At 39.8% G+C, this 27,508-nt stretch overlaps 1 protein-coding gene and 1 long non-coding RNA gene across 2 annotated transcripts; one reads left to right on the top strand and one right to left on the bottom strand.

Moving 5' to 3' along the window:
* The first annotated feature begins 2,003 nt into the window (after nucleotides 1-2,003).
* On the top strand, nucleotides 2,004-27,508 carry LOC121941658 (zinc finger protein 827-like). Its single transcript, XM_042484486.1, has 8 exons — nucleotides 2,004-2,068; nucleotides 2,181-2,281; nucleotides 9,571-9,708; nucleotides 10,946-11,117; nucleotides 12,377-12,543; nucleotides 16,448-16,657; nucleotides 19,397-19,574; nucleotides 23,336-27,508. The coding sequence occupies exons 1-8, from the start codon at nucleotides 2,052-2,054 to the stop codon at nucleotides 24,357-24,359; spliced, it is 2,007 nt and encodes a 668-aa protein (XP_042340420.1). The 5' UTR covers nucleotides 2,004-2,051; the 3' UTR covers nucleotides 24,360-27,508.
* Nucleotides 5,968-12,421, bottom strand: LOC121941659. Its single transcript, XR_006105767.1, has 3 exons — nucleotides 12,281-12,421; nucleotides 8,829-8,876; nucleotides 5,968-6,026 (listed from the first exon to the last, which is right to left on the bottom strand). It is a non-coding gene; the product is annotated as an uncharacterized LOC121941659 (long non-coding RNA).

Below are 27,508 nucleotides of genomic sequence, written 5' to 3'. Positions count from 1 at the left end.
TTTGGCCTTTATTCCCACTTTGTATTCTATTGCGCATCTTTACAAGTTATTCTAAGTGGTTTTAAGTCATTTTTAGGGGGGGTCAAAATTTGACTTTTTTTGTCATACTATACTATTGCCTTTCGGACAAATTTTTGACATGCTAAATTAAGTGTTTTTATCATCTTTTTTGGCCTTAATTCCCACTTTGTATACTATTGCGCATTTCTACAAGGCGTTCTAAGAGGTCTTTAGCCATTTTTAGGAGGGGTCAAAATCTTACTTTTTTCGCCATACTATACTATTGCCTTTTTGGACATTTTTTGAACATGCTAAATTATGAGGTATTTGGCCTTCTTTGGCTTTTATTCCCACTTTGTATGCCATTATGCGTCTCGGCAAGTTATTCTAAGTGGTTTTCAGCCATTTTTAGGAGGGGTCACAATCTGACTTTTTTTGCCATACTATACTATTGCCTTTTTGGCCATTTTTTGGACATGCTAAATTATGTGTTTTTATCGTCTTTTTTGGCCTTTATTCCCACTTTGTATGCCTTTTTTGGCCTTTATTCCTCTTTTTTTTAAAAATGGGAACCACCACGCCAGTCTGCCACTGCCACCTGATCCAGCTCACCACTTGGTGGTGATCAGTTGACAGCTCCGCACCTCTCTTCACCTGAGTGTCCAAGACATGCGGCCGCAGATCAGATGATACGACCGCAAAATCGATCATTGAGGAGCTCTGGTACCAAGTACACTTATGAACATCCCTATGCTCGAACATGGTGTTTGTTATGGACAATCCATGACTAGCACAGAAGTCCAATAACAAAACACCACTCGGGTTCAGATCGGGAAGGCCATTCCTCCAATTACGCCCCTCCATGTCACTCCTTTGTTTCCCACGTGAGCACTGAAGTCCCCTAGGAGAGCAATGGAGTACCCAGTTGGCACCCTTTCCAGGACACTGCCCGGGGACTCTAAGAAGGGGCCGGGTAGTCCACCACATACTGTAGTATTACATTTTTATGCTATTTTGGACAACATAGTATTGTATGACAATTTTATGCTAATTTGAACGACTATGACATTTTTATTGCTATTTTGGATGACAAAGTATATACCATGACATTTTTATGATATTTTGCACGTCATACTATACTAGTTTTATACTAGTTACTATGCAGTTTTGTGCTATTTTGAATGATGGTGTGGTAGTAATTCTAGTTTCACACTATATTTTTTTGGTCCCCTCTTGTTTTTTTTAGGCTACAGTCAATGGATTTGTACTGAACTTCATATTATTGAGAAATGTTTGTAAAGTTTCATTTTCTCTGTTTACATACAAGAGTGCTACCATACACAAACACACATGTGCCATCTGTGTTGTCTGATCTGACAATCCATGCACTTTGTTACTTTTCAAAAATCCTCTCATATTGGTGTTGTTGGGCTAACTCTCAGCCCACAGGTCGGCAGGGCCACCAGAGAGACTCCCACTACTCCAGATGGCCAGTGCACCCCTGCTGGCATGGCCAACCTGTGCTTTATCAACCAAGTTACACTTCAAGGAATCAGGCTCATATAGTGTTTGTTCTCTGTTCTATAATGGACAAGGTGCAGGGAGGCTTTAGGACATTTGTTGTAACCATTAATTCAATAGAGTAATTTACAGTAGCATCTAAATGCTCATCTACATATCTGCTCTCTACAGTTAAAATAAAACATAAAAACTACTTTCTTAACTCCAGATCCACTTTTTCTGTAGACAACAACCATGTTCTTCATCAGAGGATAAACATTGTCTAATCGTCATGGAGATGGCTCAGTTTTCACTGTGTATCCTAACAAGGGAGGGTCAGTCACATGATCAAATGTTTGTATATGTGAGGTAGATTTTAACTCCTTTATCTGTTTACAGATGGTCTATGTGGTGAATCGATAGTAAATGAATAAATAGAAATTCTAAAATATCAAGTATATAAAAGGAACTGGAGTGACTGGGCTGATATGTTTTGGGTCTTTTTTCTTTCAGAAAAAGTCAGCAAAGCCAACAACCACAAAGACAGTAACATGGTGGGAATAAACAGGTGAGTCAATAATAAATTATGATAGGCAGTAACTTACATTTTTAAATATAGTTTGAATATGTGTTTTACTTAGTAGCTGTGTAAACTGTTAGTATTATGCATCATGTTTCAGTCCGTTCCTGGACGAGTGCTTCAGACAATCACCCTTTAACTCGCGCTCCAAGAGCTCTTCCCCCGCAGAAGCCAGCTCCTCTAACAGGGCACCATTCCACGGTAAAGACACACACACACACACACACACACACACACACACACACACACACACACACACACACACACACACACACACACACACACACACACACACACACACACACACACTGGAACATGACTACGGTAGTAGTAGATAAACAGACATATCACTAGCAGTTGTAGGCAGTAGAAGGATGGACGTTAGCTCATATTGTGCTTTTATGCATCCGCACCAGTGATAACCAAGGCCCGAGGCATACTGTTTTCTGGTTGTATGTCCATCTGTAATACATAAAAACTGCTTTGACGAAATTTCTTCAAATTTAGCACATTTACATTTACACATTTACTTGGACACAAGGATGAACTGATTAGATTTTGGTGGCCATAGGTCAAAGGTCAAGGTCACTGTGACCTCATCTGTCTTATTTTTGTGACCACAATGTCTCAAGAAAGGGATTTTTTTCAAATGTGGCACAAACATGCACTTTTTATTGGAATTTTTACTATTTATTGTTTAGATTTTTATGCTATGCATATTATATTATGATTTTTTTTATACTAATTTGAAAGACATACTATACTTTGACATTTTCATGCTGTTTTGGATGACATATTATATTTCTATGATAATCCAGACGAAATACTATACTATCACTTTTTTATGCCCTTTTGAATGATAAACTATAGTGGGGCTTTTTAATGTTATCTTTTATGGCATACTATACTATGACTTCTTTATGCTCTTTTGAACAACATACTATGACTTTTTAACGCTATTTTGGATGACATACTATACCATGAAATTTTTTTGCTATTTTGGGTGACACACTATAGTAGGATACTTTTTTACTATTTTGGTTTAATTTTTTGTGCTATTTTAGACAACATACTCCACTGTGACTTTTTTATGCTATTTTGGATGACATTCTATACGATGAAATTTTTATGCAATTGTTGATGTCATGCTATACTATGACTTTTGCAGGATATTTTTTATAAGATACTATACTATTACTTTTTAATGATATTTTGATGGCATAATATATTTGACTTTTGATTTTTGAAAAAATACTATACTATGACTCTCTTTTTTACATACTGTTATTTTTGTCTGATATTTCTGATGACATGTTTTGCTATCTTTTATGTGTTTTTTAATACATATGTGATAGCATACTATCACATATGTATTTTTGATGGCATACTGCACTATGAATTTTTTGGGATATTTTTGACAGCATACCATACCATGATGATTTTTTTGTATTTTTGATGACATATTATTTTCATTTTTTTTCCTAGGTATTTTTTACGACATATTATACAATTACTTTTTTTGGTATATTTTTCATGACATACTAAATGATGACTTTTTTATACATATGCATGCATTTAGAGATGCTCCCTGCAGGCACACAATCTCACACAAAAGCTTTGCAGCTTGGTGAGTTACTCAACATTGAACTACACATGAAGACACCTTTAAATTTCAGTATACCGCCACAAGGACACATCTCAATTAACCACCTCCAACTTTACATGATCTCACCCTCCTCTCTGGTAAAACCCCCTCTCCCTGTTTCATTTTTAGAGCTCTGTCTGGCCTCTCTGCACTCTCACGCATTTCCCAACCCGAAGGCCTCTGCCCAGGGCATCCCCCGTCTCCCTCTCCTCCCCTCTTCCCTGGCATCCCAGAACTTGCCTCCATGTTCCTTTGGCAGTGAGAGATTCGGAGGTTAATTAGCTTGTGCCAGCTTTGCCTGTCCCTCTGCCAGTTAATGAAAATCTGATTGGCTTCTGGGTGTCAAGAGTGTCCTGAAAGTTAATTCGCCCAGACCACCTCCCCTTTCCCTTGTGTGTTTAAGCTTCAGATCCAGCCTCTGCTGCTCGTTCTTTTACTGTTGTACAGTTTTACGATTTTCTCTCCCTCTCATGTGTCTCTGTACGCCTGCTCTTTTTCTTTAGTCTGTCTTCATTTTGTTGTCTGTTTTATCATCTCCCCACTCTAAATATTAGTGAGTGTTTCAGTTGCAGCTTTAGGAGGGCAAACCTTCAAAACATTTTTTTTGTTCAGTGGCTGGTGAACTTTACTGTCTTTTCCTGTTAGCTCACACCACCTTTAAGCTGTCACACTTTTTCGAAGCAACATTAAGAGAGTCATAGGTTTAGCTAAGTTTATTGTGGTATTATTAATTTAGACCCTGAAATCATTTGTAAGTGATGAGTGACATGATTGTCTTGAAATTTGTTGTGCCTCGCACGCCTCCAGTGTGAAGAATTGAAGTCATAGGGGTCTGCATCTTATAACAGCAAAACTAATCAAAACATCTGTTAACAAACTCCCACACAACTCCTGCAGAACAACTTAAGTCTCATTTCTCCAGTCTTTTGCTCAGTTCTTCCCAAACAGACAGCGGTTTCGGACGGGTCTGAATGGAAAGTGAACCTCCATCAGTGTTTTTTTTAATGCCAGACTCCACTGACAAAATCAGTAATTTCACCCCTCTGAAGATGATAGTAATGTCGCTGCCTTGATCTGTTTTTTTTTTGTTTTTGTTCTGTTAATGTTTTAATTTGATGTTTTAAAGAGTTAGTTCAGGTTAAGCAGTGTCAAACAATAAAACAAACTTCAGATGGTGGCAGTGGTAGACCAGCTCCCATGTTCTGTGAGGTATAGATAAGTTTTCACTTTCAGTTTCTTGTTGGAAAGGGCAGCCTGTTTGAGGAGTACTGAGCATACGACTGGATAAATGACACTGGGATTATACGGCATGTGTTTGTGAGAGTTTTTGTTTGTTGTTAAACGCGGCCCTCTTTTACTCCAATTCATCAAGATTTTTCTCTGTTTTTGGATTCCTCTTTCACTGTGGAGGCATGCGAAAAAAATGTCTTCACCAATTCAATGCAAAATAGGGTAAGTAGCTGATATGCAAATGACATTTTGTGTATTTTTATGGACTATTTATTTTGTCCAGTATTTTTGTACAGCACTTTGCTCAACCTTGGTTGTTTTTCAATGTGCTATGTAAATAAGTTTGACCTTGACCTTGACCTCGGTAATTTAGGGGGGTGAAGTATTTCTTCACATAAAGAATAAGTGAGTGGTACTTCACTGTCTTCTCCCGTCAGTTGGGAGATTAGCGCGATTCTCATTTCGTGTTTGCGTCCCTCTCTCTCTCTCTTTCCAGCTCTAATAGCGCTAATTAATCCATTAACCACTCCAAGGCTCACGCCACACCCTAACTGGCTTAATCGTCAGTGTGTTTGCCGGGTCGTGGCCTCGAGCCCTTGCCGTCCGGCTTCTCATCACCTTGTGTGACCAGGCCGTCCCCTAGTCTCACTTGTGAGTCAGGACAAGTTAATGCCTTTATGTGCTAAGCTTCAGCTACAAGGCCCCATAAGAAGGTCCAGGATTCTCAGAATAAGACATACACGAAGAATAAGTTTTGAGAAAAGCAGTGTGATCAGCCGGTTATAGCTGGATAGCGGCATGCGGTGAGAGGCAGATTGTTGCTAATGCAGGAGGTCAGGAAGTCCACAACCTGCAGGTTGGTCGAGGTCGCAGTGAGTTTCTTGACGTGTCTCGTGTTGTGACACCTTCACCACCTGTGTGATTTTACCCTGTGTGGGTACACGCTCACCTGTGTTTGCTGATTATTTACATAGTTTTCAGCCAAATGTTGATTTTCTCTGGTCCACTTACATGTATTTATCATCGCACATGTGCCCTCCTGCACCTTCATTACAGTGGTGAGTCACAAACCTGCAGGAGAGAGGAGATAAAGATATTTAGCTGACAGTTATATAAAACTGAGTGAAGCAGCTAATTCTTACACTGTAGAAGCTGTTTCAACTCCAGACATTATGTTTGGCATTTTTTTCTTAAAAATAAACTCAAATTATTTATTCTCATAATGTTTGGCCATTCATTTTCTTGAGTAATGGACTAATAATTTCAGCTCTAGTTAAAACCAATCTACGATAGGCTCTGCTCATTTAATATCTTATAATCTGCAGTCCATTGCTATTATCCCATTGAAGCTACATTTCCCCCAAAAAACACTGGAGACAATATGTAATCATTGCTTTATTTAAATACAGTCTGAACTTGACATTTATCTCCAAAGATTATAAAAACATTCAGTAGAATGTATTAAGTATTTCTTTTGATGATACCAGATAAGATAATGTGAAAAAAGTAGTAAAATTATATTATGTTTGATTAATAGTAGAACACCATTTTTGTGGTACATATATTACCAATTTTATAATAAGATAAACCTGCATCGTTACTCAGCAAGGAAATTTGGGACGAGGAAAGCAATGGCACAGATGAAAAGAGAAAGTAAAATAAATGAATTGATATTACATAACAGGCATGTAAAAGTAAAATAAGAATATAACTAAAATGGAAACCATACAAGATCATATGGTGACAAACAGAACATTTCTTTAGCAGTGCACATGCACCCTGTGTTTATTTTGTCCCTCTTTGCCTTCCAGCTGTCTGCGTATATATAACAGATACTTTACTTTAGATTGCTTTTTTGCCTGAATCAAACCAAATGTGCTGTATTTGCATTAACGGTTCCAAAAAAAGATGTTTGAAGAATAGTGCGAGCAAGTAAAAACAAACAGGCACACAACATCCATTCATTAGTTTGCATCTAAAGGGGCAAAGAGGGGATTAAATATGTGACACAGATAATGGAAAAAATGCTCCAGGGTTTGTGAGTCAGTGCAGTAAAAACAGTAAAAACATCCTCTCACACCACCTTCCAAGCTAATACAGCTGTTTTTTTAACATTTGGTTAACATAAAACATACCCCCACAGTCCAAAAAAACGTTCTGCTTTTCCTCATTGTGGTGTCGTTACCACCGCAAACACCTCATCAATGTGTCTTGAAGGGCAACTTAAAAAAGAAGCCATTTTAATGGTAAATGCGACTTCCAAAAGCTACCACAACTCGCTGTCAAATACAAACTGTACATTATGTGACTTAAAGGTTCTTTTTTTTCTTTGTCAAGTCAGAACTGCACTGATTTCCATCTGCAACAAATCAAAACTTTTAGTGAGAGGGGGTAAACTGAGTAGCAGAGTTTTTCCATGCTTTATGACCACTAAAAATAAAACTCAGAATAACTTAAAGAATTTTTTTTTTTCTCTAATGCCTTGCAAATATGAAAAGTTTTGGCCAAGGTCAGTGTCTGTAGCGCGTTCCCTGAACAATGCAGACAGTAACTACAAATCCTGCCTCTATCTGCGTAAGTTGTATAGCACAAGGAGAAAAGTACTACATGTTTTGGTCATTGTGACTTACTAAGATTTAATTCAAAGCAGTAACTTAAATTCTTCATATTCTATCAAAGCAACTGAAAACAGTTGCTCTGGTTCTTTTCTCTCTTTGATTTCAGGGTGGAGGGGAGGGGGGTGACATACAGTAAGGAGAGCTACAGTGAAACGTGTATGCTGCAGGCTTTAGAGCAAAGGACTGGCGCTTGCTGTTAATGTTAAGAATGCATTTGCACTGTATCCGACCCGCAGGCGAAACAAGGAGCATCTGTCAAATGGTAGCAGACAGGTTTCAGTCTTGTGGGTAAGCAAATTATCTCACAGTGTGTCAGTTGTTCTGTTTTCACTGAAACTGAGGGGAACTTTTACTGATATATCAGACCCTTTTACCTTCTAGTTTTTGGCGATTCTTTAACAGAGAGGAGTAAGTTGCCACGATGTTATACTGACACAGAAACCTAAATGAAGAACCACTTATTAACCATAAATGGACCCTCTTCTTGTAAAGTGTTGTGTAAGTGTATTGTCTGATGCTATCTATATTTAGCGTCATGTCTTCAGTTCTCATCTGTGTCGTTTGTCCCGTCGCCAGTTTCCTTCCAGCCCCTCCTGCCTGTCTGTGCAGCGGAGTGGAGGCCAGAGGAGGAGGACTGTGTAGTAACGCTGGCTGATTAGCATGGAAAGCCACGCAGCCTCCATAGGAGGGCTCAGGACTGATGTGTGGTGGGGGAGCACATGGGCTCCTTCACAGAAGGAGAATACTATATGAGATTATTAAAGCTGGATAGAAAATATCTTATTTGACTATTGAATTCATTTTCTTTCTCTTTTTGGTGGGAGTGAGGGGGGCTTAAGGGACATTTTTGGGAATAAAGTTATTTGCCACATATTATAGCATAGGTAAGGGGCAAGAGGAAACAGCTAGCCTGGCTCTCTCCAAAATCTGACATTATGTGTCAGAGTATTTCTTGACCAGATGTTGTCACTATCTGGCGGTCACTAATTGGTAGATGCTTCATATTTAGTGGATACTGGACCTCAGTGAGAAAGCAAATAAGCATGTTTCCCCAAATTGTCAAAGCATTGTTTCACCATAGGTTGACTGCTTTGTGGTGGCAGAAGATGGGCAGTAAGACAGTATCCTTTTAATAAATACATTTCACAAAAGCATCAAATTCGGCTTAATAATAACTGTTGTTATGTTAAGACAATGGCACTTGCTTTTATTACACATAACCTAATGATGTGCTGTTAACTCGAGTAATACTCACTTCTCCCGTCTCTCCTCACATGCGCTCCGCCTCACTGCGACTCCGGCCCTGCCCTCGGTGAAGCATAAAGAGAAAAGATATTAGCGTCACCGTAAATGACAGCAACATTCAGTTAAGACTCCCCCCACAAATGCAAATCATTGACTTCAGAATAAACAAATATTTGCCGTTATTTGTGGCATTAAAAAAAAAAGATTTCTTGCAGTGGTTATCATGGGGAAACCCTGCAACGTATTCTTTTAAGATAATATAATTTGGAAAAAAAGGGCAATGTCCTGTACTGTATCATTCCAGCTGTTTTACTGGTATTAAATCTCATTAAAGATGGATGTAAATAGGGCGTCCTAGTGGTTAAAACACAATACCACATTCTGTGCTGTGATCGCAACTTTTCCCCAGTTAGTTTCTTGCCTTTGTTGCATTAATTTATCTCTTTTTTCAATTCACTTCTCAGCTGTCTACTATTGAATAAAAGCCCCATAAGTTCTTGAAAAAAGATGGATATTATCAACGTTACCCTGTAATTCAAAGAACACCACAGTCAGTACATAAACACATACCACAGCAGTGTGTTGTGGTTAAGTAGTTACATTTTCAACATCAATACGTATTAAACTTAAGTTATATTGTGTGATTTATAGCCGCCTGACTTAACAGCCTTTGGTGTACCTGCAGATGCTTTTGTGGCTGATTGTGTCAGCAGTGAGTGATGAGGATGGTTTTCTGTATTTGTGTGTTCCAGACTCAGAGAAGGATGATGGGGAGCCGGGAAACGGGATCGCTCAGTGGAGACTAAATGAACAACTCTTCCCCTGTCCTGTCTGTGGCAAGGTGTTCGGTAGACAACAGACCCTTTCTAGACATCTGTCTCTGCACACAGGTAAATAAACACAGCATCGCTGCACATTTGCATCCCTTTGTTTAATATATCGATGTGGGCTGCTGTTTTTGTGCATGTCTGCTTGTGTTGGTGCTGCCGACAGTAAGTAAATAAGGTTGACTAGACTAGATTACCCTTCCTTTAAAGAGATTACTACCATGATTAGTCTCACTGGGAAAACTGCCCGTCTAATTACCCAGCTAGAGGGATGCCTAACAGAGTGTACACACACACACACACACACACACACACACAAACCAGTAATTCTGATGCAGCCACAATTGGTTCCCTCATTCACTTTCTCTCTCACACTCGGACACGGGAGACTTCCTCAGGATAAAGCTGTACACTCCCCTGTGTCTTGATTACACTGTGTTTTCAAACTTCTTTGCTACCAATTGATCCATTCTATCCCATCACTGTCTCCTGCAATCCATCTCTCTGTCCTTATTAGGAAAAATAAATTAATAAATATCCTGCTCGTACAATTTTAAATAAAGCAAATTAACGCTGGATTACAAATTAGTGCAACCTAGTTGGGATTGCAGACTAAATCACTGGGAGCTCACAAATGGAGACTCGTGTACAAAATGCCCCCGCACAATTGGACATGCTCTCACATTTTGCGTGCACACACTACACGGCACACACACACACACACCATCTGAGAGCGTTGGCTGTGAACAGCTTGGCCACACCACAGAGAGCAGAAGCAGGGGCATATGTCAGTGTGATGGTCTTTTTGGTTTCCCCGGCGACATAAAGGTTGCCTGGCTTCATGTCCTTGGGGCAAATGGTGTGTGTGAGAGAGTGTGTGTGTGTGTTCGAGGGGGAGCTAGAGTGAGAAGACATGTTATTATGTTGATTTGTTTCAGGATAAAAGGAGATTGTTATTTTGCATTTGATTTCATGCATTTTATTTTCTAGTGCTGGCAAATAAGGTAAAATTATGTCGGTACGTGCCTCATATTTTCACCGTCTTGCGGCATCTACAGAAACATCCAGAAGCTTCCCTGCAACGTTGATTTTTTCAGGCATCACAAGCTGTTTTTTTCTTCCTCTTCCCAGGATCAGAGTTACAGTTGGGGTCAGGCGAAGGTGACGCAGGGTTAGGCATTAAGTAATTAGGTTTAAGCTTGCTTTAAAGGCTCAGAGGCTGAGTGCAACTTAATGAAATATCATCTGAGGTAATGTTTACAGTAACCCAGGGTCTTTGTGTTTGTGTTTATTTTTGCAGAAGAGAGGAAGTACAAGTGTCACCTGTGTCCTTACGCAGCCAAGTGCAGGGCTAACCTCAATCAGCACCTGACCATCCACTCTGTCAAGCTGGTCAACACAGACGCTGAGCAGATCGTCAGCGCTGTTACAGCCGACTCTGCTGAGCGCAAGAACTGCCCCTACTACTACAGGTAGTGATAATGCACCAAAACACAACTCCTTTTAGGATGAGTCGAGCCAATATCCGAGGTCACAAACTCTTTTAAACACTCACCTCATACCAGAAAAAACAGTTTCTTTCCAGCTGCTGCTGGCCTCATCAACAAACCCCCCTTCCCAAAAACAAACAGACTTCTATTTCTATATCTACATTATATCTACATTGATAACTCACATCTTACACCATTATCCCTGTACACTGTACACATTATTATTACAAGCAGGAGATGAATGGCTAAGATTAGCATAAAGACAGGAGGGAACACCTAGCCTGGTCCTGTGCAAATTTGCACTTATCTGTATCTAATGCAGTTGGATATTGAGGGTTTGGAGGTGTCTAGGCTTTATTAACTGGTACTGAATTAATCAACTGGTTGTTTTGACAAAAAGATGCATTGATTTGATTGATTTTAATTTGAAATGTAAAAGCATACACAAGGTTGCGCTGCTGCTTCTGGTACAAAGAAAGTGAAGAAAGTGTTTTGAATCATTTTTTCACAGATTGCACTCATGCTTTTACACAGTTTTATGTAGTTTTTATCGGTTAGGGGGCCGCAGAGCTGTTGTGCCCAGAGGGGACAAAATAGACCAGCTGCGTAAAATTAGCAGTAGCAGTAGCAGCTTCAGGTTATTATTATGATCACAGTCACCTGCGGCTGACATGTTGCACCATGCTCGTGTCCCATGTATTTTAGTCGTTAGCAGCAAATAAAACAAAAACAGCAACAAAACGTTGTTGGGTGCAGTGGCACTGAGAATATTATATTTTACACAATCTTAAGCTGTATATTTAATTTTCCAAATGTTTTAGGATTTGTTAAATGAATCATTCAGTTTGTAATGTGTACCAAACTGAGAGTATTTTACTAAATGGTTTTATATATATATATGTATATATATATATATATATATATATATATATATAAACACAGACACCCCTATAAGCTAACTGTTTCCTGGGAGCAGCGAGAAAATGAAGGAATGTATTTCCCAAAATGTCGTACTATTGCTTTAATTCTTCTATGTGGCTGATGACAAGCTGAAAAAAAAGTTGAATAACACCAAGTCTGCAGTGTGGAAATATTCAATAATCTTTATCAAATTAAAAGAAATGTATCCGTGCTGTACCACTTACCAATTTATGCAGACATAATATAACACTGAAGCTGACGGTCTCCCCCCCTGTTATTCTCGCCATCTTCCTTCCCTCTCCTCTCTGTTCTCTGTCCAGCTGCCATGTGTGTGATTTCCAGACGGAGCTGAATGCCCAGTTTGTCAGCCACATGTCGCTCCATGTGGACAAGGAGCAGTGGATGTTCTCACTCTGCTGCAGCGTCTGTGACTATGTCTGCATGGAGGAGAACGACATGAAGAATCACATTAGTACTGGACATGCAGGTACAGATTCCCTGGTGATTCATGGCGGTCTGCTGGTTCTGAGTGACAAAATTAATAAATTAGCCTCTCTTATACATGTTGATGAAAAACATATAAGTTATAACTATGTTTTTTATTAGTAAATTTGATGAATTGTTTAGTCTATAAAACGTCAGACAGGGAAAACACTCATAAAGCTCATGGTGACGTCTTTTAATTGCACATATTTTCTGACCAACAGTCGGAAAAATAAACATATGCAATTTATTACTTTGCAAAACATAACTAGCAAATCCTCCTAGAATGTGTTTAGCTTTTTTGCCCCCCCAAAAAACCTGAATGGATTATCAAAAGAGTCGCTAATTGTGACTTTTCTTTCAGTCGACTAAAAGATAAATCGTCCAAATGGTTTCGGCTCCAGAATAATGTTCTTGTGTCTGCTGTTTATGCAGGCTTCTCAAACATGTACTGGTTTGAAGCAAAGTGCATGATTCAACCCCTAGAAAAATGATTTATGGAACTATTTTCAAAATTACTCTCACATGTTAGAGTGGGTGGTAGCTTACACATTGTGGCTCTTGTTCACAACTCAGAATAGAAATACAGTGCAGTACTTGGACAGTGACACATTTAGTATTGTTTTGGCTCTGAACTCTAACACATGGAGTTTAAATTTAAACAGCCACTGATGGTAAAGAACTGACTTATAGGTTTAAAGGGTTTTGAGAATTGTAGCTATGAATTTTTATACATGGTCCCTTCAAATTCTGACAGCGATAAGGTAAGATTTCCACAATGTCAGAACCCATCTGCTATTGTCTGACAAGGATTATGTGTCTGGGGCAATGGGCGATGGGCGAGGACCGGTGTAGCCAGCAGATATCCAGTCCAAGACTGTGCTGGTCATTTTGGCTAATCTATAAACACACATCTGCTTATAAATGAGGATAAAATATAATGTTTAAAAAAGCTAACAAAAAGCTTTACTGTCATCAGACCATAATCAGTTGGTTCTACAATTGACCACTGTGTGCTGCCTCTCCATATGCACTGTTTACCTGATGCTCAAATGTGATTGGTCAATACTTCCCAGACTTTAAATGAAAACCGAAGCACCTTCAATACCAAAAACTTGTCCTGCTACCTGCAGGTTCCACATACTTTTGTTTATAGAGATTGCAAATTCTACACTATTCACTTATTCTGCATGTGTATAAAATGTGAAAAGATTCTCAAATCAAAGATCAAAATCAGTGTTGATTATAGATGTATCTCTTGATTATTTTTTTTTTTTAATTATTGTTTGGTTAATAATAGTGAAAACTGATACATGTAAATTTAATTTCTTGTTCAACCAATAGTCCAAAATGTAGGATATTAAGCTGACTGTCATAAGATGAAGAAAACCAGCAAAAACCAACATTTGAGAATAAGTCTGCACATTTAGATAGGAAAATAAGTCATATGCACGTTTTTGAACATTGTGATAATTATATTTTTTGCAATGAATAAATAGATATGCAAGTACACTGCATTCTGCCTTTATTCTGCGATCACTTTACTGCTAAAATAAAAGCAAACTGCTTGTTGCATTAAAGAATTAAAGGAAATTATATCCAACATTCTTTTATCAAACAAATTTAAGTGAACACAAAATGCACCAAAAAAAGAATCAGTTACATTTTAAAGTGCAGTTTTCTTCACTGAGTGTAATATTACAGTCTTTCACGATGCATTTATCGCACAAGTTGACATCGGGATGACACTAGAAAAACGATAAATTGTGCCGCCATATTTGCGAAGATACCTGTAATTTGTGTGGCATTTGCCATAAAAACAATTAACCGATAAAAATAATTTAGCCAAATTTGTGCAGATAAATTAACCAATAGTTTCAGCTCTATTTTCATTTCAGATCTAAAGTGTTTGAGCACAGATCCAATGCAACAAATATGAATCACTGTCTAAATGCTTAATAGACTGTACTGTATCTTCACGGCTTTTTACTATATGCAAGTAAATCAAGACAAGTTCCAAGTCAAAACATCCTAATGTAGCAGTAATTTACACTTTATAAACACATAGTTCTTTGTCAGTTCAGAGGACACAGGGAAAGACAAGCAGTAGAATTGGGTTTCACAAACAATCCTCCTCCAGTCGACCTTCTTTGGACTTTTAAAGCCGCTGGTGTGAACCCCTGGTGGTCGATATGAGTGTTTTTGTCTAAAACAGCTTTGTCCAGTTTATTGCTGACGTTTTGCTCTTCTACTGTTCTTCACTGTGTGTGTGTATGTGTGTCTGCTGTCTGTGTGTATGTGTGGGTGGGTGGGATTGTCCGGCCTCGACAGCTGAGGGGTCTTTCAGAGGCCACAGTGGCCTTGTTTATCTGAGAAGGTTGGCCCTTATCGTGCCTGAGGGGAAAAAATCAATAGGCCTTGGGTCCTTTGGAGACGAGCTGGGTTTACGATGCCACTGTGGCCATCTTTTAAGTCTCTCAGCCTGGCTTGGCATTTATCTCAGTCTCACACAAGATGGACACCACCAACAAACACACAACTGTACAGGAGTGTGGCTTATAGTCACCTCGTACACTCTACCACCTATATGTGGAGATTTGAGTAATTTGTCGAGGTCCAGCCTTGCTTGTTTAAGTATCTATACTTGAGAGGATAAGGCAGCACTTAGAGTGAATCCTGATGGATGGTAAAATGCTAGTTATCTGGTCAACTGTGTGGGCGCGCCCAGGCAGGAGATGGCTTAGCTCAGCAGGTGTCATAGTTCAAGCTGACCCCCTGTGACGTCTAAACTCAACAGGGGAAAAGGGTTGTTTGGGTGCCCTTCTCTGTAGGAGGGAGGGAGGTAAATTATGTGACGGTACTACTTGATATCTACCTTTGACACTTTGGCTGATGGGCAGGCTTTGCCTCTTTATTTCCTTTCCTATATCTTGAATGTTGCCGGGCAATCACAGACGAAGCTGTTGGTGAAAGAGAAAATGGAATGTTTTTCAGTTAAGGTGTGTTTCAAGGTCGAGGCCCACTGGCTCAGAGCAGCGGCTTTTTCTTTTCTTTTTTTTCTTTTTGCTTATATTCTGTGGCATTAGCCTTTTGGATATTGTAAGAGAAGGCAAGTGTATGTTAAATACTGCAGCAGAGGAGATAAAAGCTCCCTCAAGCTGGTTCAATACTGTATTCAGACTGCTGCTAACACTGCGCCGTGAATGACCCTGGTTTATTTAGATTTGATTGAAGGCAATTAATCATTACTTCTGTTACAGTATAATTCCTTGTATGTGCACCGCATGCGTATGTTGTTAACTCGTATGTGTGTGTGTGTGTGTGTGTGTGTGTGTGTGTGTGTGTGTGTGTGTGTGTGTGTGCCTGTATTAAAAAGATAGGTCAACCATTTCAGGCTCTGTGCAGCCTTCCCTCCCTGCTTTCACTCCCTCCTGAGTGAATGCCCTTTGTTGAGCTGTGCCCCGAGATGCTCCCGCCATCTTAGCTCCTTCGGCCATGACCCGCGCGCCTCACCCCTCCCTCCCTCTCGCCCCCCTCCCCTTCTAATTCCCTCTCTCTTCCCAGTGAATTGCAGACTTAGAGACGGGGATCAATAAAAGCACACTGCATCTTGATTTGACTGGCAGCAGGGCCTCAGTCAGAGCACAGGGCCGCCGAGGCTACCTGTTTCTATTCTGTTTGTGTGTGTGTGTGTGTGTGTGTGTGTGTGTGTGTGTGTCTCAATGTGTGTATGCATGTATATAACGATGGAATTTTGAAATGGATCTTGCAGTACAATCTCTGCAGGGTTTAAGGTAATGTCTTTGCTGGGGGTTTACTTTAGTTCAAGCTGGTGCAGTTTTTCAACAATTCTTTCGATCAAAATGATAAGATTTCTTACTTTCTGCCATCTGTCCTCTTGTGTCCAGGTCTGAACTCAAGGAGTCCCCTCAGCGAGACCAAGAGCACCTCCTCGTCCCTCTCGGCCCTCAGCGACTCACTCAACAGCTCGGAGAGCGGAGACCTCACCCACGGTAACGAAGAACTCAGGGGCTTGCTCGCCCCGCCCTCCTCCGCAGGCAGCCAGTCCAGCTCTGGAAGCCACTCGGGATCAGGAACTGAGGACAAGTCTGACAAAGGCAAGGAATTGTAGAGATTATTGCAATGAAATACACTTAATCATTATTTAAAGCCTCTGAAAACTTGGCTGCTAATTTGAGGTATTTCTCTAAAACAGGGTATGTTAAACAAAACAATAAGACATATCAGATTTATGACAAGTTCAGCAGGCAAAAGCTCAGATTTTGATACAAAACCACCTGAAACTAGAGGTTCTCTGAAAAAAAAAAAAAGTGATAAACAGAATTAATTTGAAATAACCAAAACGGATTTAACTTTGGCAAAAAAAAGGGTTTTCATGTTGGGCTCCCATCCTTCATATTAAAGTGGATTGGAAAAATAACTTTTCAGAGCCAATAAAGCCATCAAGCTTGTCTCAGTTATAATAACCCTCTTTGTATGAGCCGAACTGAAACTAAAGCTGCTCACACCCAGTGACAGACCAAATACGGGCTTCAAGAAGACAAGTCGAATGTTTTATATACTTTTTTTTATATTACTTTTCATACGACAGGCGTAAATGCCTGTGTTTAAAAAAAAAAGCAAAAAATAACAGAAAAAGATCGACCATGACAAAAATACAAAAGATAAAAACATGTAAGATAATAAGGTACTTTTGAAAAGTTGTAATAAAAAAACACAGGTTCAAAAATAAAAGTTTCAGCCATTAACCAACTAATTTAAACCTAAAAGCTTGAAAAAAATAGGTTTTTAAAATAAGACGCTGTCATAAGAGACCTCAAGAAGACTTTCATTAGTACTTTTGTTGTTTCGAAAATACACCTGTTAATCCAGAACATTGTAAATGAGTTCATTTAAATTCTTTCAGTTGTGTAGTTATGTGGCCTGTTTTCAATTATTTTACCTCTTCCATTAAGTAACTTAATGCACCCAATTTAAAACATAAATATCTGTTTATTAGTTATAAGGAGTACTACTAAACTATTACATTTCATGTCCTTTGTAACTCTGTAAAAGCTTTCTAAAGTCTGATTAAAAGAGAAAAAGATGATGTCATCAGGGTTATCTGGATGTAGAAATTTACAACGGAAAGTTTTTGTCACAAATTTGGGGTGTGGAATTTGAAAGATGTTGGTATTTACTGGGCAGGAGGGGTTTGACAAAATTTTTGTGGGGTCTATTCTTTTTGGAGCTAAACCCCTGTTAGGGACTTAAGGTATCTTAGCCCAGCTGCATCACTTTATTATATATACTCAGTGGGCATCAGAGCATGTGAGCCGAGTGGAGCGGTGAGAATTTTCTGCTCTTCGCTCACTGAGCTGTTCGTTCCTCCGCTCCCCTGCTCAAAGCCGCTCCAGGCCGCTCAGCTCAATATCGCTCCGTGCTCAATTCAGATTTCACCCCGCTTCACTCGAATTGCTCACCACTCGTTTCCTAAAAAAAAAAAAAAAAAAAAGAAAAGAAGAGAGCTGCATTAGAGTTACAGGAATAGTACACCTGTATGACTGCTCAGTTTCCTTTTAAAAGTACTCTGTAAACTTCATTGCCGAGCTCACAGCAGCCGACTTTTGACAGAAGATAGTGTGTTCGTTATACACAGAGGCATTCTGGGTTGGGCATGCTTTGAACTCATGGTGTGAGCGGTACCAGAGTAAAATTGAAGCAGAATGGAGCTGTAGATAAGGCGATGCTTTAACTTTTCCAAATATCTGCTCTGCACTCATTGCTAAATCTTTCGGTTTGCGATCCCCACTTGCTCGCACTCCACTCACATGTTCTGATGGGCAATCTCGAACCTACTTTCTGAACTCTCTTTGGGTCTCATTCATGAAACGTGGACAGAACGAATTTGTGTGTAAAGTGTTTGCTGAAAAAAATGTACGCATATTCTGGCATTCATTAATGTTGGTAGCTCTGATTTTTCCATTGGTATGAACAAAATCGACACCTGCCTCTGACCACTCATAGTGCTTGTGTAAATAAGGAATGCACATAAATATTGCTTGTCATTATGAGAAATTACAATTTTAATCAGTGTTGTGCTCTGTTATGTTCACTTTGAAACACACAAGTTAAAGATGACAAAAGCGAGGAAATATAACACGTTAAGCTAAATTAGTTGGCAATTATTAGATTCAGTGAAAAAAAGATCAATGATGGCTGTCAGACTGTAGGAAGGAAAGAGAGCTGCTGCCCGGTGCTGAAACAGGAGATAATCAATATATATTCTATCTATAATATACTGTATGTCGATGATCTTTAATTTAAATAAATACTAAGAAAAAGGTGATTTACTGTCAAAACACTAGGTTAATAACAGAAGGAAATTAAATATCTTTCTCAGCTCCACTTCACCCAAAATGACTTCAATCTCAGAAAAGTTTCTTTCTCGCTCTTTGATTGCAGCATGTTCGCAGGTCGACAGGATGCACCCATCTTTAGTAATTTTCACTTCCTTATATGGCTATTCATGGGCGGGATGTATGCTAATTGCTGACTAGCAGGAGCGCTGTCAGTTTACAGTTGATTGGCATTCATGAACATACACACATGCCTACAGTCAAATCCGGGTTTCCCGCAATGTTCATGAATGTGGTTTGGGTTTTTAGTTCCAAGGTGTTTTATGTGCAAATCTATTCAGAGATTTACTAACATTTCATGAATGAGGCACTTTGTTTCTAGGGTCAGATATCAGTCATGCTGAGTCAGCACAACCAGACTCTTCAAAAAAATGATCTTCATTAAAATCCGTAAAAACAGATTCAGTCTCAACTCACCCTCTCCTCCCTTCCCTGCAGGCTTCGAGTGTGTCTTCTGCAATTTTGTGTGCAAGACGCGTAGCATGTACGAGCGGCACCTCCAGATCCACCTCATCACGCGAATGTTTGAGTGTGATGTCTGCCACAAGTTCCTCAAGACGCCCGAGCAGCTGCTGGAGCACAAGAAGTGCCACACCGTCCCCTCCGGAGGGCTCAAGTAAGGAAAGCAAGTACAGACAGAGGTTCCTAACTCCGCCCGTCCTTCCCCTCCCTCACCCCCTCACCCTTTCAATTCACGACACACAAAAACACACATACAGTAAACACACAGGCATAGGACAATGCTAGGGGTGTGCAAGTTCCAGCATATGGTTTCAGCTATTATTTTACATGTGCCATTTAACTTGTTTTTCATGCATATAATGATGCATAAAATGACAGAAAGGATACAAAGGATGCATGATGTCATACACATAAAGCTGGCAGACATTGTCGTCGCTCATTTGAATACGAGCCAATTGTAAACGCCAAACAGCTGAAGACAGAAACACAGATTTTTGGTTCTATTTGAAGATGATTCCAGCCATGTGTCCTTAATCAGTTAACCTCACTTTAATGTTCATTATCTGCAGCCAGCAAATGAAATGATACAAGCTGTAGTTTTGCTCGACAGCCTCTCTTGGCAAGTATAACTTATTAGACAGTGGTCTGTGGGTCTGCAGTGGCTGCTATGAACAGAAGGGAGAGTGGAAAGGAGATGGAAATGGGCTTCCCCTCAGGGTCTGTTGTTCCACTGCCCACAGCTAACAGCCATGCCAAAGAAAAATGTCTGATGAAACCTGCATTCCAGAAAGCTTCTCTATTTTTCCCCCCAGTACAGACACTAATATGAAATCTGCTGGCACACCCCTAGATGATAATCATTGAGAAGAATCACAAATGTCAAAGCACTTACATCTCTAGCATCATAGACTATCAGTCCAAATGTATATATACTGATACTAATGCATGCTTTCTTATTCACAGCATGTGGAAATAAAAAGCTTTAAAATACAATTCCCAAACCCACGACACACTATAGTTTGCACCCCAACTCCTACATATACAAACATATTAACAAGTACTTAGGGCTGCATAATTAATCACATATTAATCACATTCATGAATTTGGCTTCCCACAATTAAAGAAACATGATGGACTGTGATATTAAAGTTAGTAAGTATTTCAAATTTAGGAGAGAAAAAAAATAATATGCAAAGAGAACCGAAAACATGTCTGCGACACAAAGCAGCACAACTGACTTTAAATTTCCTGAAAAAAAACCCAACACAATATGAAGTTCAGGAAGAATATTGTTAATGTTACCTCACTGAATCTGCGTCTTCAGCCAGCGTCAACTCAGACTGCCATAACTGTACAGTACGTCACCATACCATGGTCCCTGTAAAAAAAAACAACACATAAAACTAAAATGTAGATGTGTATATGTATCCATCCAGCTCTCAAAAACAGACTGAAATAACCATTTCCGTCACTCCATTTGACCAAAGATGTGTCTAATAGGAGCGGGACTCACCAGAGGCCCCACGATGCCATATTATCACCATACTTTGGTGAAGATAGGATATTATTGCAGTAATAAATGTTTTATGATATGCTGTGTATCGTGATAACATATTTTGCGATATATTTGCAATTTATGTATATTAGGTCCCCAAAGAAGAACCTTGTCACCATCTGTTTTATCTAATAAGATAAAGTTTCTCACTGAAATAATTTTTATTGCAGAAAAATGTGTGTAAAAGACCAAAAAATGATTAATTTTATTATTCTAGTAGGCTACCAGAAGCTTAATTTGCATTTGCATTATTAACAATTTATTAAATAAAAAAACAGATACATGGCATCCGAGTATCAATACAAAATTGCCACACAAGATTTCGCAATATTACACTGTATTGATTTTTGACTCCACCCCTTATGTTGAAAAAAAAACTGTTTTCATTTGGTTGCATTTTATAACAGCAGTTTTGCTTTTATTTAGCTAATATGTTGGATACAATTTTATTTCTATTTTGCATGTAGGAGATATACTAAGTTCAGGTGAAGAACCCTTTTTTAAGTCTTATTTTTATACAATAATTTGTTAATTAGCAGGAATGTAACAACACGGAAGTGAAAGCAGTGCTCTCTTTTTTTTAATGCAGAAGTGCAATAAAATATGATGTCCCTAAAATCAAAGAATAATCATGATAAATAATTGTGATCATCTTTTGGCCACAATTGTGCAGCCCTACAAGTACTCGTGCACATGCATATTGGATATCTAATTTTAACAAGGCAGCCTTGCTTTCCTAATATTGACTGTTTATGTAACTCTAGTCTCCTCACACGCTTCCCTCTCCATCTCCATACTCCAGTCCCACAGGAGCCTTTGTTGTACTGTGACACGTTTTATGTCCCATTCCAGGCCTGTCAAGCTAACATAAAGCCCATCTGTTGATCTTGACATCCACACCACACACTGATGATGTTAGTGTTTGAGTTCAGGCCAATCTAGCGTGACAGCTGACAGTACAAAAAGCTCCAACACATGACAACATTTGCCTGAATATTTAGGGGAAAAATACAGTCAATGACACATTTCGTAAAGATTCATTTCAAGTAACATGAGCCATTTTTTTGTTTTTGAGTTGTTCTCATGACTCCAGTCTGTGCATGTGCAGAATCATTGAGTATCATTATGATTATCGCCTCATCTTGTCATAAACAGAGATCTGTGTTCTATATCTTTCTTTTCTGTGCAGCCATCAGTGGAGTTAGGATGTCCTAAACATTGCTAAATGGTAGCATTTCAATAAATGTAAACTAGAAGGCTGCCAACACAGTCACAATGACTTATACTTTATACAGATCCTGTGGCTAACAGAACACAAACACACAAGAAGCCCCCTCCATAGCTCAAAGATCTCCACACAGCATCTTCAGTCACTAACTTGAGGATTTGCTGCTAGCTATAGTGTGTGAACATATGTGAAGGAGTTTTTGTAATGGTTTTACATGTTTTTTCTGTCTGGTGTTAATGTTTTTGAAGCCAGATTGATTTCTTGAAGCTAGCTATTCAAAAGGGAAAGACGCAGGTTGAGGATATTTTCGGTTCTTTTTTTATTTAAGGGAGAAAAAAAAGATGTAAGAAATGGGCTCTTTTGATATTTTTTTATATTTAAAGCTACTCACTCAACTTCTTTGCTGTACTGTTTATAACTACACATGTGGGTTACATTTTCAGCTGTTCAAGGTTTACAGTCTCTTAATTTATGTAAACCACATTTATATTTACTTTTAAAAGCAGACGGGATTTAGCAAAGCAGGTGTACAGAGAGTTAACAGACCTTAAGGGCAAACAGGTTTTAAATAAACTCCTCTTGCCTATGTTTCCTGATCTCCAATGTCCAGATCAAGATTTTTTTTTCCCTAGACCAGTGTGTACACGTGTATACACTTGAGCAATGTGAAGTGTTTCTATATATGTAGGAGTGTGTAGAAAGGGAGAGAGGGCCTTGACCATTTCGAGGTTTTTCTGAGGTGATTCTGTTCTGCAGGGTTTGTGAAGCGCTTTGGGGCCCAGAGCAGATGAAAGGTGCTATTTAAATGTAAGTGCCACTCCATTCCTTCATTTCCCTTCATGTCCTACTGCTCCAATCCTTTCTCCAGCCTGTCACCCTCCTCCTCCTCCACACACACATATACCTGATCACCTCAATTCTCCCACCATTAAAACTGCCACACATACCACCATGAGCACACAGAACTGTACATACACACTTTTCCTTTACCTGTCCTTCTCCTCTTCATCATTTTGTGTTATTGAATTTTAAGATATGTTTTGCGGTTTTAACGAACATGCCCCTTCAACTGTCCTTTGCTTTTGTGTGCTGTGTCCTCCCTCCCTGCTCCCCTTTTGTTGCATTACCCAGGTGCCCTTTCTGCATCTACTCCACCAATCGTCCAGCGGCCATGGAGTGCCACCTTAAGACGCACTGTAAGATGGAGTACCGCTGCCGCATCTGCCAGGGACTGTGGCCCGACCAGGCCTCATTGGAGGCCCACATGCGCGGGCACCGCCTGGGCAACCATTACAAGTGTGAGCAGTGTGGCTACTTGTCCAAGACGGCCAATAAGCTGATCGAGCATGTGCGTGTGCACACGGGCGAGCGGCCCTTCCACTGCGACCGCTGCTCTTATAGCTGCAAGCGCAAGGACAACCTCAACCTGCACAAGAAGCTGAAGCACGCGCCGCGCCAGACTTTCGGCTGCCAAGAGTGCCCTTTCACCACCACACACCCCTTTGTCTTCAGCCGCCACCTCAAGAAACACCAGAGTGGAGGAGCGGGGGGATTGGACGGAGGCGTAGGAGGAGGAGAAGAAGTAGAGGAAGATGAGGAGGCAGGAGAGGAGGAGCTGCCACTCCAGGGAACATCACCAGGAGGTTCTTCGCTGCGGAAGAGTCAGGAGAACTTCCTGTTCAGCCGAGGGGGAGGGAGCAGTGGAGGGAGTGGGAGTAACAGCCCTCTCATGAGTCTAACGGCGTCCCAGGCACTCCAGTCCGTCGCCCTGTCACTCACACTGGGCAAGTCCCACCAGCTGGACGCCTCCGGCCCTCTGCACTACTCGGTCAGCACTAACGGGAACAATGCCACCAGAAACCCCAGCGGCCCGAGCAGCGGCAGCCCCTCCCTCTTCTTCCCCTCCTCCCGCCACGTGTTCGAGCAGTACAGGAACTGCGACCGTGCACACCTGATCCCCCTCACCACCTTGTTCACCCACAACAGCCGCTTCACATTCCACTCGCACCTCCACTCCAGATGGCGGCCCGCCACATCTCCTCTCCTCTTCTCCTCCAACTCAGCGTCCCCCTCCCGCTCTCCCCCCTCGCCCTCCTCCCACAAACACTCCTTCCTGGCCTACCTGGGACTGATGGAGAGGGCCAAGACTGTTTGACCTCGTCCACTTCCTCTCCTCCTCCTCCTCCTCCTCCTCCTCGCTCTTTCCCTCACTCCTCGGACGGTGGTGTGAATGACACTTGACCACTGCAGTGGGAGCAACGTCTTTTCCAATCAGACCAGCAGAATAAGCTGGACCAGACAAACATATTGAAGAAAAGAAGAAAAAAAAAACATTTATAAGAGAAAAAGGCTGTACATGCTAAAAATGCATTTATATCAAAAAGCTGCTTTTCTTATCAGTTCTATCAATTGAATTATTACTACTTCAGCTACTACTCTCTATTACCTTTTTTTCTGTTTTTAAATGTCTGAATGACTTGGACCCAGTTGCATTATCTGAGGAAACTAACGTATCTCAATTTTATAGATATTTTTCTTTAGTCGTTTGACGAGATAAAAAGATGAAACAAAACTTGCAAGTGCTATATTTTAGTGCATTTTTGTCTCTTGCTATTATGCATCGAAATAGCATGCCTGTGTTTCAACTAGCTTTGACGTCATTAGGAAGCTAAATTCGAGATATCCTGAAGTGTTAGCGGTGCAACGTGGACAGAACCAATGAAACGGAATGCTTTTCATTGTAAAAGGCACGTTTCCAAAGCAACGCCTCAAACCACGCACTTACTTATTTATCAGTCTTGTACATAGTTTTGTAGCCCTTCCCCCTCCCATCTTTTTGATTTCTGTTGTTTTTTTTGTATAATGGTGAAACCATATTATGCATAGCTGCTGCCTGATATCACCCCTGTCTCAGAATATATTTAAATGGATTACTAGCTAATTTTTTTGTAAGCTCTCAAAACAGAAGATAAGCTGTGATAATGTAAATAAGGAAAATCGGACCTATCGAGACATTTATTACTAGTTATTTGAATATAAAATGAATTTGCACTCACAGGTGAAGAAGCAGTGTAAAAATGAGACTCGCAACAAAGTGGAAACATGAATTCGTAGTTCCTGAGACCAGGTAGATATCAGCGCAGCTTCACATGCAGAACTATGTATGATGCACCTATACTTAGAAGAGATATATGAGATAACTGTTTTGTGGAGGTGACCAGCGCTGGGTTAGCGAGCTACCCACAGCCAGCGTCACCACAGGCCGATTCAATGGTGCTTTTTGGAGCTTTTTGTAATTTTTTGTGTACAAAAAAAAAAGAAAAAAACTGTTCCAAAATGACTTGAATGAATGTATTTTTTGTTTATGTACATGAAAAAGAAGCGATACAGAAGTGTGAACAGGGACGTCTTCTGTGCTGGATAAGACGGGAAAGTTAGTGTGTTTGGTGGCCTTCTGTGTCTTTTTTTGTTTTGTTTTTGATTTTCTTCAATTTGTTTTTATTATTATTACTTTTTTACTGAGCCTTTTACATCATAATAAAACATTTTCTACTAACATTCATAGAGATCCCATCGTGAGGAAAAAGCTCCTGAAGGTGCAATGATGAAGCAAAGCCATTCACTTGTACAGCATTGTGTTCAATGGCACTGGCTTCTGTTAGGCCGGCAGACATGGTACTGCTTTTTGTCCCCCTCCTTCCCCTTTGAGTTTTAATTGCACTTAATGTAGTTATACTTCAAGCCAAAAGCACTTAAACCTTTATTTTCCTTTTTTTTTAAGTGCAAACTTAGCTCCACCAAGTTACGATAATGTAAAGTGGACAGTAGTTGCTGGAAATGACTCAATCAGCACCCCTTAGTTTCACATGTAGGCATTTCTAGCAGTGCAAAAGGGTCTGCCTCTGTGAAATCAGAGAACATCAATGAATACAAATTGCATGAATTAGACAGTAGAGGTCAAGCTCTCCCTGGGAACTAAGGGTCCCAGGCTAAATTGTGATAGCCAGTTTTGCACAGTGCTGCACTTTTTGATTAAGAGAATATGTATTTATCCGTAAAATGCTCAAAAAAAGTATGATTGCGAGATAGGGCGGCATAGCATTTTATTTTGAAGAAAAAAAAAGCTTTACCCATTAATAATGGCGCTTGTGTTAAGTAAGTGGTCTTCAAGCCAAAATCCCTTATTGTAAAGGGATTGTTTTATATTTTCCTTATGTTCTCCTTTTGTTTATTTTACTCATGCATTTTCTTATAATGAATCATTGTTGCTTTTTAAAAAAAAAAATGTTTCTACTTAAATCATGTCAGAAAAATTTGGAAAATGAATTGTCGAGACCAAAATGTAATTCGCCGCAGGATGTGATGTTAGGATTGAATCCGTCACATCCTGCTCTGGAGCGATGCCTCGATTGTCCCCCTTTACACTGCTGTTTGTTTGTTCCTTTTTGCTCTATCAATGTCTGGCATGCTGTCTCTGGAGTGAAAGGAGCATCCCTCCAATACACACACACACACACACACACACACACACACACACAGACAGACAGACACACACGCACACATACACACACACACTCTCTCCTTGTACTATCTACGTTATCTTTTATACTCTAGTGCCACTTGGTGGAAGGAAACCACCTGAGACTTCTGAGAATGAGTCAAACTAATTGTCAGGGTCCAAAAGGAAGAAAAAAGATAAAAAGAATGTGTCCACTCCTGACACCTTTTTAAAATGTCTGCCTTTTATTACAGCATAATCATGAATGGCTGCACTTCTTCTTTATGCCACCCCCCTCCCTCAGTTTGAGTGTAATGTTTAAAAAGGCAACAGGGCTCTATCCTTTTAAAACCAATATTCTTAAGCACTTATTCTGTTTATTTTTGCCCAATTGTAAGCAGCACAGTGACCTTTTTTTTAAGCTCGACTACCTTTTCAGCACTTCAGAGTATGCATGACATTGTCCTCAGCACTTAATTGTGTTTAAAACTAACTCCCTCGGTTGCGTTTAGTTAGCATCACACTGCACTGTCTACAATCAGTTAGCTTTAAGTTTGGCTGTATTTTATGATTAGAAAAAGGCTCAGCTATCTTTTGGCACTCAGTAAAGCTTGGTATGTGCTGTACAAAGCTTTTTTTTATTACTCCATTGTTAAGGCTGTACAGGGTTGTGACGATAACTGGTAAATAGATCATTTGTACTTTTTTGGTTTTGTATTTGTTTTCTTTGTTTGGCATTATTTTATGTTCAACTTGCCAGGTCTAAATGTAACAGGATTTGAAAGTAAAGCTTACATCAAATATTA

This window comes from Plectropomus leopardus, chromosome 4 (genome assembly GCF_008729295.1).
Source record: "Plectropomus leopardus isolate mb chromosome 4, YSFRI_Pleo_2.0, whole genome shotgun sequence".
NCBI lineage: Eukaryota > Metazoa > Chordata > Actinopteri > Perciformes > Serranidae > Plectropomus > Plectropomus leopardus.
The sequence above is the reverse complement of the archived record's forward strand: the minus strand, read 5'-3'. Positions and strand labels throughout refer to the sequence as shown.

Bases quoted from the DNA above. Each gene is read 5' to 3' on its own strand.
- LOC121941658 (XM_042484486.1), top strand. The intron at 2,282-9,570 runs GTAAAGACACAC...TGTGTGTTCCAG, and splicing joins TAACAGGGCACCATTCCACG to ACTCAGAGAAGGATGATGGG. The intron at 19,575-23,335 runs GTAAGGAAAGCA...TGCATTACCCAG, and splicing joins GTCCCCTCCGGAGGGCTCAA to GTGCCCTTTCTGCATCTACT.